Genomic DNA, 19575 nt, shown 5'->3' with positions numbered 1-19575 from the left:
CTCCTGCAGGCTCCGGCTCCTGCACTGTAGGCGGGTGTCGGCCGGTGTCTACAGGAGCTGGAGCCGTAGAGCCAGAAAATCGAGCTTCTCCGGCTCCGGTGGTGTCCGTGAGAGAGGAAAGAAGAAGAGAGAAAAACGGCTCCGATGAATAATAACCAGGTGTCAGCCACCCAACCGTCGACAGGCCGCCGCCGGAGCCCGGCCAAACGGGGCGAAAGACTTCACCTTCGCTGCTTCTAGTGTCTCGCGCTAGACTCACTTAGATGGAGTGGCACGCAGCAAGAGACTCCATGGAGGCAAAAAAAGATTCAGATTTCAGGGAAGATTCGGAGGCAAATCTTGAGGAATCAAAAGACCAGACCTTCACTGATTCCTCCTTTTTTAGCGAGAGGGGACAGAATTAGCGAGACAGGGACAAGCAGAGGAAGAAGAGGACTGATGGGATGGTGTGCTTCACTCCAAAGATTCGCGACAGCTTGTTGTTCAAAGAAGTTTAGCTAAACAAATGCAATGAAAAGGATGCAAGTATTGAAAACCCAGCAGCGCACTAAAATAAAGAGCAAAGTCGAAAAAAAAAAAACAAAACCCGCATAAAAAAATCCAGGAAATAAAGACACGGGAATTCTTAAGTTCAGGGTGCTGCGGGTTTCTCTCCAACCTCTCAAAAGCAAAAGGCAGGAGGAAGCATCCAGAGAGATTGAGGGAGTCTTCTACCTTCTCCGCCGCCGCACCGCTCCCTACCACCACCGCCCCCACACCTCCCGTCGCGCCGCCGGGTGACGGCGCGCATCCACCTCCTCCGCTCCGCCCCTCCCGCCCTGAGCGCGCTGAAGCATGCGCTTAGTGCCGCTTCTTGGAACCCTGTTTTAGGTTTATAATTCAATTCCTCTTTCTCTTGTTGCAGCAGTTCAGTCGGTGAAGTGGAAGTTCGCGTTGCTGATCCAATGGGAGAGACGAACGAGCCGCCGCCGCCGCCCATGATGCCGATGCAGGCCATGATGGTGCCGCCCGTCGGCGCAGGTGCCATCCACCCACCCCACGAGCAGTTCCACCATCTCAACTACTGCGTCCACTCGAATCCGTCCTGGGGTAAGGGCATGAGCAGGGGCACCCTGACCTGCTTTTATTTTGGTGCATGTACTAGATTAGGGTCATGGAGCTCACTGCTTCTGTGTGTGTATATATGGGCCTGTTTGGTAGAGCTCCATCTTATTCTGATTCTCTATGGAAGCTGATTCTCTGAGAGGAGTGATTCTGTAGCTGAAAGTGATTCTCTTTGATTCTCTAGTATAAACTCTTGAAATCATGATGGAGAATCACTTCACAGAATGATGAGAAGCTACTTTTTCCGGCTCTCAGCCTCCTAGTTCATTTCAGAGAATCACTTCACGGAATCAGCAGAGAATCGCTTCTCTGAAAAACTGTCGCTGGATTCAGCAGAGAATCAGCTCTGGGAGCTTTGCCAAACGGGGCCTATGGCTAAGGGAGAATTCCTTATTTGACATCAGACAAATGACCCGTTCCTTTTTTGGCCCTCAAAAAAATTTCGTTCCCTATTTGACACCGAGTTCAACTTTCATTCCTTATACGACACTCCGTTAGATTTTCCATCCGGAAACCGTTAACTGCCATGTGAAAAGACGATTTTGCCCATATGGTGCTGGAGATGACAGTTAGAAAACCTAAAGTTTTTTTTTGAAAAAAAAGAAACAGAGGCTCTTGTTGTTAAGAGCCTCTGTTTCTTTTTTTTCAAAAAAAAACTTTAGGTTTTCTAACTGTCATCTCCAGCACCATATGGGCAAAATCGTCTTTTCACATGGCAGTTAACGGTTTCCGGATGGAAAATCTAACGGAGTGTCGTATAAGGAATGAAAGTTGAACTCGGTGTCAAATAGGGAACGAAATTTTTTTGAGGGCCAAAAAAGGAACGGGTCATTTGTCTGGTGTCAAATAAGGAATTCTCTCTATGGCTAATGCTTGCTCTGTTATTGTAAATGGTGCTTCTTGTTATTCCCCTTACATATCTGGATATAGAGTCAGGAAGCTCGATGCATTTATGTGTATATATAGGTAACGTTTGCTCTATTTGTTGTAAATGGCGTTTCTTTTAATCTCCTGACGTATCTGGATAGTAATTTTGACTATGTCGGTTGAAAGATTTGATGTTTTGTTGCTGGTTAGATGTTATCTGCACATGTTACTGGCATGTTGAATGGATTTTGAGTGGCGGGTTTCCGTTATTTGTGTCATGTCCATATTATACTTGACATGCTAATAAATGTTTCATTTCTCTTACTTTTGTTTGCGACCTCCTTAATCTAGGGTTTTGCAAATTCCCTCTGGTATATTTAAGTTGATTGACAGACATGCTTTATTTTGGTGTACTAGATTAGAGTTAGGGAGCTCAATGCTTTTATGTGTATATATATAGGTATCGTTTGCTCTGTTCTTGTAAATGGCGTTTCCTATTATTCCTCTAGCATATCTGGATAGTAATTTTGACTATGTCAATTGAAATTTGATTTTTTGTTGCCCATTAGATGTTATCTGCACATGTTATTGGCATGTTGAATGGATTTTGAGTGGCCAGTGGCAGGTTTCCATTACTTGGATCATGTCCGTATTATACTCGACATGCTAATAAATGTTTCTTTTCTCTTACTTTTGTTTGCCACCGCCTTAATCTAGGGTTTTGCGAATTCCCTTTGGTATATTTAAGTTGATTGACAGACATGCTTTATTTTGGTGTAGTAGATTAGAGTCAGGGAGCTCAATGATTTCATGTGTATGTATATAGGTAATGTTTGCTCTGTTTTTGTAAATGGCATTTCTTATTATCCCCTGACATATCTGGATAGTAATTTTGACTATGTCGGTTGAATGATTTGATGTTTTGGTGCCAGCTAGATGTTATCTGCACACGTTATTGGCATGTTGAATGGATTTTGAGTGGCGGGTTTCCGTTACATGCCCGTATTATACTTGGCATGCTAATAAATGTTTCCGTTCTCTTACTTTAGTTTGCAACCTCCTTAATCTAGGGCTTTGCGAATTTCCTCTGGTATATTTAAGTTGATTGATAGACATACTTTATTTTGGTGTACTAGATTAGAGTAAGGGAGCTCAATGCTTTTCTGTGTATATATAGGTAACATTTGCTCTGTTCTTGTAAGTGGCATTTCTTATTATTCCCCTAACATATCTAGATAGTAATTTTGACTATGACGGTTGAAATATTTGTTTTTTTTTTTGGTGCCGGTTAGATGTTATCTGCGCATGTTATTGGCACGTTGCATGGATTTTTGAGTGGCGGGTTTCTGTTACTTGTGTCATGCTCGTATTATATTTGACATGCTAATAAACGTTACCTTTCTCTTACTTTTGTTTGCGACCTCCTTAATCTAGGGTTTTGCGAATTCCCTCTGTTATATTTAAGTTTATTGGCAGTAGTGATGTTGTGCATGCCCCTGTTTTACCTAAGACTTTGTTGTTTACCTTTTTTTATTGTGCTATTGTAGTAGCTATTCGCACGCAGAATGGAAAGTCTCTGATTGGAATAGAGTAGTTTGGTCATTTGACATGGAACATAATGACTTGGTCATTTAGACATGGAACATAATGACTTGAACCATTCGGCGATTGCAATAGAAACAAATGGCTATTAATTGCTGCATTGATAAATTATCAAAAGGAAGCTGCACGGATCATAAATTTCCGTATTTAGATAATCAAGTGGGCAAATTTTGTACCCAACCGTTTTTTAAAAGTAATGCTACACCTACAAAAATGTTCCACAAAATGCTACCTACATGCTGACGTGGATAGTAGTAGCCATGCATGCTAATTTGAACTTACCAATTAAAAGGTTTCACGTGGTAGTGGTGGTGGTTAGCCATGTCAGCACGTAAGTATAGTTTTCGTATAACTTGTTTGTAGATGTAGTATTACTCCACTTTTTGAAGGTGCATCCCCTTTAGTGGTTCTCTTTGGATATCAAGTACGCTACCTTAGATGTTTAGGTATGAACTGAACTGCTGGAAATTGAATTACTGTGCGTCGTAGACATGATTACGTTATGGAAACTTTGTCCTTACTAACTCGTTATTGTTGTTTTAATCTTCAGTTCAGGTGGCTGCACTTGCATTCCTTCACTATCTTGTGATGTTGGGTTCTACTGTCATGCTTGCATCTGTTATTGTTCCTGCAATGGGTGGTAACGCTGTAAGTGTTCAGTGCTTTGGCTGGCAGTTATTTGTTTCCTTTTGAAGGGTTAGTGTTTTTCCTCCTCACATTAGTGCTTGTTACGGACAGGGTGACAAGGCTCGAGTTATTCAATCGTTCCTCTTTATGAGTGGCATAAATACACTGCTGCAAACACTTATTGGAACGAGACTTCCAACAGTTATGAATGCCTCTTTTGCATTTGTTGTCCCAGTGCTGTCAATAGCAAGAGAGGTCAAATCAAATGACTTGCTGAATAATCAAGAGGTATAATGGCTCATTTGCTTTAACTTACACTTTTGAGTTTGAAGTGGATGCTCATCCATTTTTCTTATTGGGGTGTGGGTAAATTTGTTTGGAGCATAATCAATTCTTTATGATTGACTTCTTAAATATATTTTACTTTGTAATACAAATAATTGTAACCTATTAGGGCGTTTGCAGAGATTTAAACACACAATGAGAACAGCACAAGGAGCTCTGATTGTGGCTTCCATCCTCAACATGATTCTTGGGTTCAGCACGATATGGGGGGCATATGCCAAGTATGGATCTTATAGTACTTGCTCTTAGGGTGAGAATAATATCCTCGCATGTTGTATTTGCCAAAATATTAACACTCAAATGATATTCTTTGCAGGAAGTTCAGTCCTGTAATAATGACCCCTGTTGTTTGTGTTGTTGGTCTTGGACTATTCCAACTTGGCTTTCCCCAGGTATGTTTCTGTACTTCTACAGCAAAACAGAGCAGCTCATGAGGAAAAAAAGGAAAAAGAAAAAGAAAGGAACCTTATAATGTTTGATTGTCAATTTAGGTTGGGAAATGTGTGGAGATTGGGCTTCCAATGCTAATTCTTGCGGTGATTGTGCAACAGGTAATGGCTTAATCTCTGTCAAATGTATTTTAAGTGAAACATTTATTCCTAGCATAGCCCTGCGTTATTTGCTGTTATAAAACTAGCTAGGAGATCAATGATGTGATATTGTGTATGCAGTATGTGCCAAATTACTTCAGTTATATCCATCAACGGGTCACCTTCTTGTTTGAGAGGTATTCGTTGCTTCTTTGTATCGGCATTGTGTGGGCCTTTGCAGCTATCCTTACTGCTGCGGGTGCATACGACCATGTTTCACTTAAGACACAGCAGCACTGCCGCACTGATAAGTCTTTCCTCATGTCATCGGCACCATGGTATGCCCATAAAGATGATTCTTCGATCAAGATTTCAAGACCATCATTTTTTTGGAGAAACCATTTTAATCTACTTTCTGCATGCATATTCTTGTAGGATTAAAATTCCATTGCCATTCCAATGGGGTCCTCCAATCTTCACTGCTGGTCATTCATTTGGGATGATGGGTGCTGTACTTGTTGCAGCCTTTGAGGTTAAGACTTAAAAGCCTGATGCTTTTCTATCTCTAGATCCTTCTTTTATCTTCTTTTTGGTATTCTTTTTTAAATATGTTATGTCTGTTGTAGTCAACTGGAGCACACTTTGCTACTGCTCGTCTAGCGGGTGCTACACCACCTCCAGCTCATGTCCTTAGTCGGAGCGTTGGCTTGCAGGTTGGATCTATACCAGAGTTTCCTCTTGAAAGACTAGTGCTACTAATGTATTGTTACATTGTTTATTGCTGTCCTTCCATCTGATGTGGATCCAGTAGATACTTCTCTGTTACTAATCTTTGACAAAATGAGATTCTAAATTTGGTCCTTCGTAAGTTTTCCTTTGTTGTTACTTACCAAAATGCTTTGACTGGTGGATATGTTACACTAATGTGATGTGACCATTTCTTGTGCTTACAAAATTTCGAGCCTGCTGATAAAATGTTCTCATGCAGGGTGTTGGAATGTTCCTGGAGGGGATCTTTAGTTGTCCAGCAGGCTCATCCGTATCAGTGTACATAATCTTACCTTTCTCCCCTATCTGCGAGAGTTTTCATTCTAGATAAGATTCTAGCACCTTCAAAATTTCCACCTTGGTTCCTAAAATGCATGTAAAAGTTTTATGGTTGAACCTAGAACATGCTACCCCAGAAGACTCAACTAAGATAAGGATTGTTATTAGAAGACATGCTTAACCATACCTGCTTGTTCTGAAAAAGTTGTTCTTTTTTCTTTTTCTTTTTCTTTTCTTCAATGCAGTGAAAATATTGGCCTCCTTGGGCTCACCAAAGTTGGAAGTAGGAGAGTGATCCAGATATCAACTGGGTTTATGATATTCTTCTCCATATTTGGTAATTTGTTTTTTTATTTGGTTGCCAGGAGAGAATTTGCAACTCTTTTGCTCAAATTGTGAACTACTGTTATTGCAGGGAAATTTGGGGCCTTCTTTGCATCAATTCCACTGCCAATCTTTGCAGCAATTTACTGCATCTTGTTTGGCATTGTAGGTGAGTCAAACTTCCTTCTCGTGTTTTTACATAGTTGTATGGATAAAGTCTAGAGGCAAAACTTAGTACAGATTCGTCATTCATAGACTAATTATCAGTGAATTTTTGTTGATGTCAGCTGCTGTGGGAGTCTCATTCATGCAGTTTGCCAACCAGAACTCGATGAGGAACATCTGTATCATTGGACTCTCATTGTTCCTTGGCATCTCAATCCCTCAATACTTCAATGAATACACTTCTTCAGCCGACGGCCGTGGACCTGCCCGGACAAATGCTGGATGGGTATTTGAAGTTTCTCCTTTTACATCTGTTACATTCAGTGTTTGTATAGTTTGCATCACCCATCTACCATATGCATGTGTTAAATTTTCTGCATGCCACATTAGTACACTCAGAGTCTGCAACTTGATGCTGCAGTTATGTCAGTTGTCAGGTTGCATCTTGGACTCTATACGACTATACCAGAATTTCGACATCTAAATATGTCTTTATTTATGCAGTTCAACGACATTATAAACACCGTGTTTGCTTCTGGCCCGACGGTGGCGCTAATTCTTGCTTCTGTCGTGGATAACACATTGGAGTTCAGGGGCTACGAGTCCGACCGGGGGCTCTCATGGTTTCAGCCATTCCTGCGTCGTCATAAAGGTTACTCGGACCCCAGGAACGAGGAGTTCTATAGTTTCCCAATCAGGGTTCATGACTTCATCCCAAGCCGATTTCTCTGACTTCAAATGACCCCTGTTACCCACAGCGGTGCATGTAAATCCCCGTGTTCTTGCTAGTCTTACTCCTGTGACTTGTAGCGGTTGGTTCTAGGGGGATATGGATAAAAGAATGTTTAGGGCATTTGCTTTGTATAACTCTTTTGGGCTAAGAAATGGTTACATGATAATGTAGAGAGCTCTGTGCCAGATACATGGTTTTGGGAAAGATTACAGAAGAATAGCACCTTACATGTTGATGGGTTTTAGTGCAAGGCATTGGTTTATTTTTACCGAATGTATGGCTGCTGGAACTTGATCTGCCGTCTGGGAAAAGGGGGAGTACTTAGGATTTTGACAAAAAAATTATTTTACAAGATTTGTTATCACTTAAACTTGATGTCAGCCCTACCATGCTCGATGAGAGATTGCCCTCGAAGGCTTTGACCATCTCTCGAGTCATGGTCATGGAACATCAGTGGTGCTGTGGTGGCCTGGTGCGTGCCCATTCAATGAAATTAATAACCTATACTAATCAAATGTTAGTACCTACATTTCCTGTGTGATGTTGCCATCTCTTTCACTTGGGTGGCGTTCCTTGATACATCAGTGAAGAGGCAAGAAAACCCTGCAAGTACCCACCATGCTGCCACATCTTCCCACATCTTCTCGGGGATGAGAAAGCAGAGCTTGGTGGAGAACCAACGCCACGAATTTGCTGTCGTGCCTTTCGTGATCCACCAGACTCGAGTGAGTTGCAATGTTCAATGTGTCAACATTGGAAAGAAAATAAGACAGGAAAAATGGCCGTTACCATGTCAGCGATTTTTGTTAGTTATTTATAACGTCTGTTTTTCCTTAAGATTATACAATTTTTCTCCTAACAATCTCGGCGGGATTATCTTTGATTCGATGCTGGCTAATAAATGAGAAAAATGTGGTTTTGTTATACTTGAAAAAGAAAACGAAATACATTATCTGTCGATGGCCAACCTAGCTCACTGTTACTCGGTTAGCCCTCAGATTGCAAATGGAGTTGTGTCATGGATCAGTCGAAAGAAAGGGACTGTAACTCTATTGAATCACATTAAATGTCCTGAATATGCTTGCTAGCAATAGCTTTGGTGTTTCCATGTTCCTCCAATTTTCCTTCCTTAATTAAGAGCTGTTTGTGGAGCTACTTTCTTTAGATGGAGATAAGATCTAATAATTTCATTGTGAAATCGAAAAAGATGATACAACAGTACATCACATTGCAGGTGGCACACTCCTCGACCATGCTCTCTTGCTCCTGTGTATAGTAATAGTTCCTGCATTGACCTCCTAGGGAGTCGATCTACATGATAGGATGGGCATCTTTTACCAAATTTCTGGATAAATATTCAGATGTTTCACCTAATGCCTTTATTGTTTGTACATTTTGTTCTTTCAATGAATCATATGAAAGTGACTAAACATAATTTGATCTTAGCTTTCCAACGTTGGTTGATGGTACCTGATGCTACCAAATGGCAGAAGCAATATATGAAACCCTGGCCTGAACTAGCAACTGAATAAACAAACACCAAGTCAGTTGCTCCCAACTGAAGGAATATCACACAATGAACGGGAAGACAGTTCATCGGCTATGAATATCATACAACTGAATTAACATCAAGTATCAGCTGCCCAAATCAAGTTAGGATAGACTCCAGTCCAACTGCTCCCTCCACGGGCTAATGGATCGTGCAGCCGTTTCCCAACTTAGATGAGCTTGGGGCTGGAGAAGATCAGTGGCCGCCGCCTTCAACCAGCTGGCCTTCGCTGCTACGAGCAGGTGCGCAGTGCTTAGCTGGTGCTGCTTCAGCGGGTGACTCTGGTGGCTCCGGGGTCCATGATGAGCAGGTGCGCAGTGCAGGGTGTTGGAATGTTCCTGGAGGGGATCTTTAGTTGTCCAGCAGGCTCATCCGTATCAGTGTACATAATCTTACCTATGTCGTCCAGCAGTGCATGGCTGAGTCCCCGCAGGGCCGTCGCTAGGCCGAGGGTTGGGCACGGTGACACCCATGTCGTGCTAGGGCCGGGCCAGTGCCGGGAACATCTAGTGTAGCGGAGACAAGTAATAGAGGTAAAGCCAAGCTATCGCTTGTAAGTGCTCATGCAATTCTGGGAGCTAGCGCACAATGCACGCATGCGCCTTCATATAGCCTATGAGTAATGTTATTAGGTAGGAATTCCCGGCCTCATTTTTTTAGTGACTGAGTTTTTACATATATTTTAGTACAAGTCCTCAAATCAGAACTCTCAATCCCTTTTGATAAACATGGTCGCGGCTTGATGTTGGGGCATGCTACTGCTCCTACTCCGGCAATGAAGGGAGTTAGCCAAGGCTCTGGTAGTGGAAGCGGAAGGAGCCGATCTGAAGCAGGCATTGGCACCCCCGTCACCAAGAAAACCAAAACAAATGGTACAATCTGATCATTGTCATTATTTTATTAAAATTGTTGTTAATTTAGCTTTCTCTGTAGCATAACGTACAAGTAGTTTTTGTGTAGATTTGAAGAACTGTTTTACAAGTTTGAATGGGGGCTCAGGTGCTAGTTGTCCAAGCACTCATGATAGTCACAACACCATTGGTTCCTCAGGAACGACCAAAGTTGTTCAAAGTAGTGTTGGTATTGAAACTATGGTAGCTAGTATAGCACAAGCTGAAATTGCAAATGATAATACAGGACGAGATCCACATGGTCCAAATACAAAGCTACAAGAAGAACAACATATAAATGAGGGTGTTGGCCTTATTATGGAATTTAACCCGCACATTCATGTTGTCTTATATCCGGCTCTTAGATTATCAATTGAAAGATTTCACCTAACATTCAATCTGAGGTTAGGAGGGCTTATTTATTGAGAGGTCCCACTCAACCTATAGGGCATGATTTTCCTCACAAGCACATTGGAAATGATTGGAGAGTCTTTCACCCAAGATGGTTTAGGGACTATGATTGGTTAGAGTATAATGTGGCAAAGGATGTTGCATTTTGCTTATATATTGCTGTATTTTTAGGCAGGGACCTGATCATGAAAATTTTGGTCATGAGGACTTCACAAAGATAGGGTATAACGATGGGAAGCATTCATCTAGAGGACTGACGGGTCATGTTGGTGGAGTTTCTAGTTGCCACAACAACGCAAGATTAAATGTTGAAGATTTTAAGAATCAAAGAGCAAGTATCCCCATAAGTTATATGCTAATTCTAAGGCCGCAGAAATGTTATATGAAGTTCATTTGACTGTTGCTTTAGATGTTGCAAGCTTTCTCATTTCACAGGGTCATGCATTTCGTGGGCATGACGAATCTGCCTCTTCCTTAAAAGAAATTTCCTAGAAATGATTGATTGTTACAAAAAAAAAGAATAAGTAAGAGTTGCATTTGATGAGTTGTGTCAACAAAATGCACGCCTGCAAGATTCAAAAGGATCTTACACGAATTTGTGCAGAAGATGTCACTGAAGTGATAAAGGATGAAATTGGAGATAGTCTATTCTTCTGTTCTAATTGATGAATCTCGTGATATCTTAGTAGCCGAGCAAATGGTTGTACTTGTATGGTTAGTAGTTTAATTATGAATTTTATTTATATTTGCATTAATGACCTAAGGTTTCTACCAACTGTAATTTCCAATGTGTGTTACGGGTTTGTTAAAAAAAAGAAATGGTTGTTGAAAGATTTATGGGTCTTAAACATGTCGAGGAAACAACTTCAGATGCATTAAAGAAAGCTTTGGCTGAGATGCTTGCTACCCATGGTTTACCCATATCTAGACTTTGAGGGCAAGGGCACGATGGAGCTTCGAACATGAGATGTGAATTCAATGCATGGTTTATCTCATTCAGCCCCCCCCCCCCCCCCCCCCCCGTCTTAGGCGTTACCATCCTTTCAACCCGCACTGCCTCCACCAGGGGGGCACTCCCCGTCTACTACCACTACCAAGGGCCTGCGCCGCCGCCACTAGCAACTAACAAAGTGGACATGAGCTCTCCCACCAACAGGATGGCCCTCTTTCCTCTAAATGCCTCATAAAGTGAGCAATGCCCTGTGCTCCTCCATGGTCTATTGTTCCCTAGCAATTGGTTAGATATGGGTGGATATTAGTCAGATATGGGTAGCAATTGGTTAGGTTTTAGTCATTTGAATTTTTTTATACTTTAGTAGATAATTAGCCGCTGCTTAGATGTGACATTCATGTATACTCCGCAACTACAAAGATGTAATTTTTCAGGGACATTTTGCAAAAATGTGCAAATTTCTTCTACCAATCAGCGTGTAGACATTCTCAGTGCGATGTTGTGTTCACATGGTGATCCTTAATGTTACAAACAAATAGTTAACTAGTTGAACAAAGGTCCAAGGCTATTCACACAACACATGTTCTGCTTTTGCTTTTCTGATAGTATTATTGCTATGTCATAGCAAGGTACTATGTGATTTAAATTGATTCATTACCCAGGAGTGTTCTACAGTTATAGTTGTGTGATTTAAACTAATATGAAACCTATTTCTATTTATATTTGGCCAAACTCTGTAATATGATATTCTATTGGTTTTGTACTTTAATAAACAACTTTCTATTTGTCATAGCAGATGAGTTTGCTTTGGAAGTTCTTTGAATACTCTGATGATGGGTCCGATGATGACTTGGACACGGCTGTGGCTTTGATGATTGCTCATGTGGAGAGCAACAAGCAGCCCAATTATGGCGATGGTATCTGGTATGGCAGGGCACAAGATGGTACATCGGGACAAGCATCTAGGCCATAATAGGCTTGTGGGTGGTGGATTACTTTGCAGGGGTCCTCGTGTATGGATGATGTGGAATCCCCGTGTTCATACTTCAAGTAGAAACGCAATGCAGTCGGGGACCTTGGCCATAATGCTTTGAAGAAGATTAGAACAACATTTTGCATGCTGGCATATGGTGTCCCAGCTGATTCTCTTGATGACTCACTTCAAATTGCGGAGAGCACAACCATATTGAGTTTTTGGAAATTTTGTGAAAACTATAATTAAGGTATGTGGACAAGAATATTTATCATTAAGGTACTTGGACATGAATATTTCTAAGCACCAACTACAGAGGACATTGCAAGGCTTATGGGAATTGGTTAACTAAGAGGGTTCCTAGGGATGCTTGGATGCATACATTGGAAGTCGAAGAATTGCCCTATGGCATGGCATGGACAATTTAAAGGGCATTATCATGATCCAACAATCATTCTTGAAGCTGTCACATCCTTTGATCTATGAATTTAGCATGTGCACTTTGGATTGCCTAGGTCTCATAATGATACCAATGTCCTACAAAGGTCACCGCTATTTGCATGGCTAGCGGATGGAGATGCTCCACAGTAAACTTTCAAGTCAATGGTCACCAATACACAATGGGCTATTATCGTGCAGATGGCATATGTCCCTCATGGTCAACTTTTGTCACGACAATACGCAACCCTCAAAATAAAAAGAGGAGTACACTTTGCCAAGGCTCAAGAAGCACAAAGGAAGGACATTGAGCGAGCATTTTGGGTGTTGCAATCTCGTTTTGCAATTGTCTGTGGACTTGCTAGATTTTGGGACCAAAATACTTTGTGGCACATCATGACAACATGTGTAATAATGCGCAACATGATAATAGAGAACAAGCAAGGGCAGTCGAAAGACTTCAACTATAACTATATGGGGACACATATGAGGCTTGAGATGAATCGACCAAATCAAGAATTTTTTGGAAATACATCGAAAGATCGAAGATTGTGCAACACATGAACAACTTCAATGGTGACCTTGTTAAGCATGGGTGGCAAATCCATGGGGAATAGATTTCTCATTTTTTTTGCATGTTTACCAGTTTATGTGGATTACTATTTTGTGCATTCAAACCTATATTTTGTTTGAACTTTATTTTAAATTAGAATTCAAAATTATGGATTGAAATGTTGTCGAGTCGTGTATGTGGTAGAATAAGAAAAGTTTGGATTTTTTATGTCGTTGAAATAAGGTTTAAACTAAAGGGTATATATATGTAAAAGAGAGAAGAAATGGAGAAAAGGTAATATATAGGACGATTTTTTTGTCAATATGTTGAAGCACTCATCTATTTTATGGTATGTTTGGTAGAGCTCCACTCCCTGATCTTAGCTCTAGCTCCTATTCTCTGGTGGAGTGAGCAGGGCACGGAGTAGTTGAGAATTAATTCTAGAGTGATTCTGGCGGGATTGCAGATTGTTTTAGTTCCTTGCTCAGAATGTGTACGGAGTTCCGCTGTTTAGCTAAAAAAAGGTGTGATTCTCAAGGAGAATCTGCTCCAATGAGCATTGCCAAACAACCCCTTAATCAGGAATTATGTTTTCTCAACCCCATTTAACTAGTTGTAAGGGATTGGTTTTTTTAATTACGCGGGGAGTCACCTGAATAGTGTAATTTTCTTGTTTTAGCTTCAAGTAGAGTCAGGAAGAAATACCAAATAGACAATCGAGCTATGTGCACTTCGATCGAGTTCTCGACTTGTGGATGTAGCGATATAGTACCGAAGTGCTGACATGGATGTATACGACAGCAGTAAGCTTTTCCCGTCCAAGCTGTGTCACAATTTCTGCGTCCACTATTCATTTTTTCTTGAATGTCTTTTTTCCTTTCTTGATTGAGGAATCTCCTGCTCGATATATCGGCTCTTGGTGCAATGAAAGAAATCAAATTATATTATTTTTAGAGTCGTCACAGTGACTCAAGCAAAGGTATATGTCGGTTCAGGCGGCCCTCTCTTTCTTTTCTGTAGAAAACTTCAATTTTCTTTAATATATTGCAGTAGGGGCCAAAAAGCCCTCCTGAGTCTTTCAAAAAAAAAGAGAGTATATGTCGGTGCTACTGTTTTACAAATGTCTGGTTTTTTCTTAGACGATGATTGTTAGCCAGATAGATTGCGTACGTTTAATTTAAGTCAACTAATTTTTAGCAACTAACTATTAGTTATTAGAAGGATCCAAACAGGAGCTTTAGCTGGTATAAATAACCAAACCTTTTCTCCTCTGGCATCGCTAGTGGTCCGGTGCCTTATTCTTTGTGTGTGCTGTGTAATAAAAACTTTAATTTGCCAGTTGTGATATAAAATGTTTTTTTTCTATTACCTCCTGTTAAATTAAACTACTAACTGGAAATCTACCGAAACCACAGAACAGACTGAAAAAAAAGGAACCCAGATCGAGAAAGAAAAAGGACATAGCTAGCTGCGTTTATTTATTGGTTTGTGGCTGGCTGGTTACCGGTAATAGCGGCCGAGAGAGCAACCACGTCCACACCCATTTAACTGCCTGCCATCTCCTGCTCTCTACAGTTTTAATGCAGGCTGCTTGACTGCTTCTCACCTTTCCTTTTCCTTGAGCTCCGATCCGATCCGATCCTTTCTATTCCTTCCTAGCTGATCCGCTCACCATAAGACTCGCCGTACGTGCCATTGCCGCCACCGCAACGAGCTGTAATAATCCATAATCCATCCATGGACATGAAGGGTGCTCCGGCGTCCAACAAGGCGGCGGTGGACGCGCGAACGCTGGTGGCGCACGTCCTGGCCGTGGCCGCCATCGTGCTGGTGCTCCTCTGGTGCATCCACTTCCGCGGCGGCCTCGCCCTCCGCTCCCAGGACAAGCCGCTCATCTTCAACGTCCACCCCGTGCTCATGGTCCTCGGCCCCATCGTCCTCGCCGGAGAAGCTATCCTCAGCTACCGCTCCCTCCCGCTCGCCCGCGACGCCAGGAAGAAGGTGCACCTTGCGCTGCACGCCGCGGGCCTCGCCGCCGGCGTCCTCGGCGTCTATGCCGTCTTCAAGTTCCACGTCGAGAGCGGCATCCCCAACCTCTACTCGCTGCACTCCTGGGTCGGCATCGCCGCCATCACCCTCTACGGCGTCCAGTGGACCGCCGGATTCCTCACCTACTTCTTCCCCGGCGCCTCCCCTGCCACCAGGCGCAGAACGCTGCCATGGCACGCCGTCTTCGGCCTCCTCATCTTCGTGCTCGCCATCGGCACCGCGCAGCTCGGCTTCCTCGAGAAGCTCACCTTCATGCAGGGCCCGCCCCTGCTCCTGCCCAAGTACGGTGCAGAGGCGCTGCTCGTCAACTTCACCGCCGTCATCGTGCTCCTCCTCGGCGTCGCCGTCGTGTTTGCCACCGTCAACATCGACGGGACCAGGTACAACACCATTATGTGAGCGTCAAGCTGCCATCTTGATCGATGACACGTCATGCTACGAGGTACTCTCGTCATATATATACGGCCGACTTGTGCTATATATGATGAAACATATGATGCTGTGTACAGTACAAATTACTAATTACTGTGTGGTACAGAACTGTATTTCTACCTATAATATGTTGTAAAGGCGTGCAATGTGCTTTTTTTACCATCGACACGATGTAAAATCCTATAGTAGTCCATTAATCCGCGCTTCTGTATGACTAAAAATCTCATAAAAATGTTAGAAGTTCATTTTCAGTACTTACAATTAATCAAAATTACTTAGGACATGTTTGATATAATGAACCAATTCCTACTCATCTAAATTTTATTCCTACGCTACTACAGAAATGATGTTCGTCAATGCTATTTTTACTATCGATTCTATTAAAACTGTTGGTCAAAATATACCATTGCCGCTTCGTTACAAACCAGCGGTGAAAATCATTAGCACCGTCTGTTCGAAAATGGCACCCATGTTTTGTGTCTTGAACCGGCGATGAAAACTGAAAACGAGTATATAAGCGACACAAATCCTAGCCCACACTCTCTCCCATACGGCCTTACCCGCACCCACGCACTCTGCCTCCTAGGCCTCTCTCTCTCTCTCTCTCTCTCTCTCTCTCTCCAGAAGGTAGCAAGCATGATGCACATGTACTTTTTTAAATGTTTTCATTTGATTTTCACCGGTGGTGATGAAGGTGAGCATCACCGTCCACTTTCACTGTTGAATCGTGAAATCGACGGTGATGGTGGTTTCTGAATCGACAGTGACAGTGTTTGTGTAGAGCTAATCCATCCAAATAGGTGGAATGAACTTTAGACCAACTCCAACTAGTTGTTAGTTCACTAATTGATAAAGGTGAGCTAAACCGGACTAAACATTGGCAAAAAAACACGAAAAGACATGGAATGGCCTCCCATCTACCCTTTTCTCTCTCCTCTCTCACATATGTAAAGGGTATTGTAGTCTTTCTAAGAATGACTCACCTAAAGTTTAGTTGATAGCAAAAAAACCACCTAACTAAACTTTAGGTCACTAAATTTTAGTCCAACTAAACTTTAGTTTTAGGTGATCCAAACATACCTTTATCTTTAAGTTCTCTCTTTGTTCACTTATTAATGCAATACTGACATTATTTGGTTGTGACAACTTTATCAATTACTCTATATTCCTTTATCCATACATAAAGTAGTTATATGGAAGAAATTGCAGACCATTACGTCCTAGTTATATGGAAGTAGCCCATATTCATTGCTTTGATGGAAGTCTGCAAACCTTTCCAAAAAAATAAAGTAGACCAACAATTGTTGTTTATATTCAACTAACATGTTGAGACTAATGTTTAAGACATGAGCATTGCATATTCGGATCCTTCAATGATATTTTAATGAAAACGGTGTGCTACAGCAAAAGAGCCTGTTTTCGTGGTACTCTGCCAATATTTAAGTTGGAGGTGTGTTTGCGTAAAAATTATGTATCTAGAAATGTCAAAACGTCTTGTAATTTAGAACGAATGGAGTATATGAAAGTGGCAGACACGAGACACACAACTTCAGTGACGGCATCAACCATCAAGTAATATTTCAATGGCAGATAAGAATTCTTTGGCGAGTAATTTCCCAACGACTCCAATAGCGCCATTGACTAATTTCCGCAATCAGGGTGTAAAAGCGTATTTGAACGCAATTGAAATTTCGTCCCGTTCGTTCCCACAAAAGCAAAGGAATTCGCGACCCTACGCCCTCCGCCAATCTTTTTTCCGTTAGAAGCTTCTTGTCTTCTCCGGCTCAGGCGACCTCCAGCTGCAGCGGCGGCGATGGGGGTGAAGAACCTCTGGGACATCCTCGACTCCTGCAAGAAGAAGCTCCCGCTCCAGCACCTCCAGTAAGTAGATCAGCAGTCTGCTCCCACTGTATTTGTATTTGTATCCCCATCCCCTTCCCAAACCCCAAACCGAGGCGGCGGGTTCATCCCCCTCTTCATATGAATGGTGCTGGAATCAGGAACAAGAAGGTTTGCGTGGATCTTTCCTGCTGGCTCGTGCAATTCTGCAGCGCCAACCGCTCCCTGGCCTTCCTCAAGGACAAGGTCTACCTCAAGAACCTCTTCCACCGCATCCGAGCCCTCCTCTCCCTCAACTGCAGCCTTATCTTCGTCTCAGGTTTCTCTCTTTTTTTTTTAATTTCTTTCTGGACCCGAAAGGAAATGGCAATGCCTAATGGCCGTGTTGAATCAAATAACAAATCAGCCTAAAATTTCTTCATTTCTCCCTCTTGCCTTCAGATGGGGCGATTCCTTCAGTATAATTGGCTACTTATAGGCGCCGCCTGGGATTAAGGGTGTGTTTGGTTGAGCTGTGACTGTGGAAAAAAGCTGTTGTGGGCTGTGAGCTGTGGGAAAGCTGTTGTGGACTATGAGCTGTAGAAAAGCTGAAAGCTGTTTGGTTAAACAAGTATAAAATATACCTTCTATCTTTATCTCTCTTGAAACAACTATGGAAGAGTTTTTTATTCCACCAATTTCGAAAAGCAGAAAGCCAAAAGCCAAAAGCAGGGTCAAACTAGCTTTCAAAAATGTACTACGAAAAAGCAGCTGCTTCTGAAAAAACAGCCTCAAAAAACAACCCCTTTGATTGGGCTTTTGGTTTTTGGGGTTAAAAGGCAAAGCCAAAAGCCCAACCAAACGCACCATAAATGCTGCTGATGCTTTGTCTCTGTCCCCCTAAAATCTTTGGGGGAATTCCTTGTGTGCCATTAAAAAAGATCGCAATGCCCTGTGTGCCCCTGAAAAAGTTCAGCGGTCTTCAGCTCCACTGCTCTAACTTTTTTTTGTGCCTTCCATGCCACTGCTGTCAGTTTGGGCTCTAACGCCGTCAAACTGCGGGTGTGAAAAGACGAAAATACCCTTAAGTCTAAATATGTCATTAATTTTTTTAGCATCTTAACGACTTCAAATGAAAAAACTCAAAACTATAAAGTTGTAGATCTCGTCGAGATCTATAATTTTTATATAAAAACTATCTTCATTTAATTCCACAAAAAAAGATATGATTTTTCTAAGATATATTAATCATACTCGATACAAAATTCTACATATATTGGAATATTTGGTCCATGCTCAATCGATTTTCTTCCTCTATCCTCTGCCGCTTGGCCTCTATCCTCTACTGAATCATATGCTCCATCGTCAGCCGTTGTTCTTCCTCCATGTTCTACCGCTCGGCCGCCACCCTCTGTTGAATCATCTCCTCTATCCTCACCTCCATCTCCTCCCGTTACTTCGTTTCTGCTTTCACCTGGGCCTATAATATTTCATCCCAATATTACAATGCAAAGCTAAAGTACGTAACAATCAACGAACGATGAATAAAACAGAAATAACCTAGAGAGCCTTGATGCGTTGTCTCACAACCTCGTCTCTCCCACGATCGGCTTCACCATGGTAGATCCACCTGGTATAGTCTGTCGTAAATCCATTCTTGCAAAGATGTTTACCCATGACCACCTTGGTTTGTCGACGCATGTTTGCACATTTGCAGTTTTTAAGAACCTTGGCTTTGTAAACTGGGTGGGATCCAAACAGGCCAGCTTTTAAGAATTTGAAACAAGTCCAAACAGGGTCGTAACAGACCAGTGCTTGACGGCCCATGCTGCTCACACTTTCATACAACCCTTATGCCTGATATAATGGCGTTTTGGCACGGTGTCCATTCTTTTCAATGCCGAAAGCCGGCGGTAAAGAGTATTTCCACCGCCGGGTTAATGGCGTAGGTTGCCTTACTTTAAAGCCATCTGCTGCCATAGCCATACCCAAAGTGAATCCCATTATTCCCCTTTCCTTGACCATTGCTAGTTCCCCAATATCTATTGAAGGTTGTGTCCAAATCAAAGCCGGCTCATCACTTAACTGATCTGAGGTCCGCAAAATTTTCTTCACATATTCAATTACTTGATTCTTGCTATTGTGCTTATTATTGTGTTATCGATG

At 42.1% G+C, this 19575-nt stretch overlaps 3 protein-coding genes across 3 annotated transcripts; all 3 read left to right on the top strand.

The window, feature by feature from the left end:
• Positions 1-573: 573 nt before the first annotated feature.
• On the top strand, positions 574-7606 carry LOC136500561 (nucleobase-ascorbate transporter 3-like). The gene is made up of 15 exons (XM_066495932.1): positions 574-776; positions 905-1089; positions 4124-4221; positions 4312-4488; positions 4666-4766; positions 4862-4937; positions 5037-5096; positions 5217-5413; positions 5511-5607; positions 5702-5788; positions 6064-6122; positions 6368-6459; positions 6538-6615; positions 6734-6897; positions 7116-7606. The coding sequence occupies exons 2-15, from the start codon at positions 945-947 to the stop codon at positions 7341-7343; spliced, it is 1659 nt and encodes a 552-aa protein (XP_066352029.1). The 5' UTR covers positions 574-776; positions 905-944; the 3' UTR covers positions 7344-7606.
• A 7049-nt stretch (positions 7607-14655) lies between these two features.
• Positions 14656-15790, top strand: LOC136500982 (probable ascorbate-specific transmembrane electron transporter 1). Its single transcript, XM_066496473.1, has one exon. It carries the CDS (start codon positions 14848-14850, stop codon positions 15556-15558), a length of 711 nt encoding a protein of 236 aa, XP_066352570.1. The 5' UTR covers positions 14656-14847; the 3' UTR covers positions 15559-15790.
• Positions 15791-16040: 250 nt separating this feature from the next.
• On the top strand, positions 16041-17985 carry LOC136500983 (single-strand DNA endonuclease 1-like). The gene is made up of 3 exons (XM_066496474.1): positions 16041-17472; positions 17592-17749; positions 17872-17985. The coding sequence occupies exons 1-3, from the start codon at positions 17405-17407 to the stop codon at positions 17892-17894; spliced, it is 249 nt and encodes an 82-aa protein (XP_066352571.1). The 5' UTR covers positions 16041-17404; the 3' UTR covers positions 17895-17985.
• Positions 17986-19575: the final 1590 nt, after the last annotated feature.

The sequence above is a fragment of the Miscanthus floridulus genome, chromosome 13, assembly GCF_019320115.1.
Source record: "Miscanthus floridulus cultivar M001 chromosome 13, ASM1932011v1, whole genome shotgun sequence".
Classification (NCBI taxonomy): domain Eukaryota; kingdom Viridiplantae; phylum Streptophyta; class Magnoliopsida; order Poales; family Poaceae; genus Miscanthus; species Miscanthus floridulus.
This window is presented reverse-complemented; position numbering and strand designations above follow the sequence as displayed.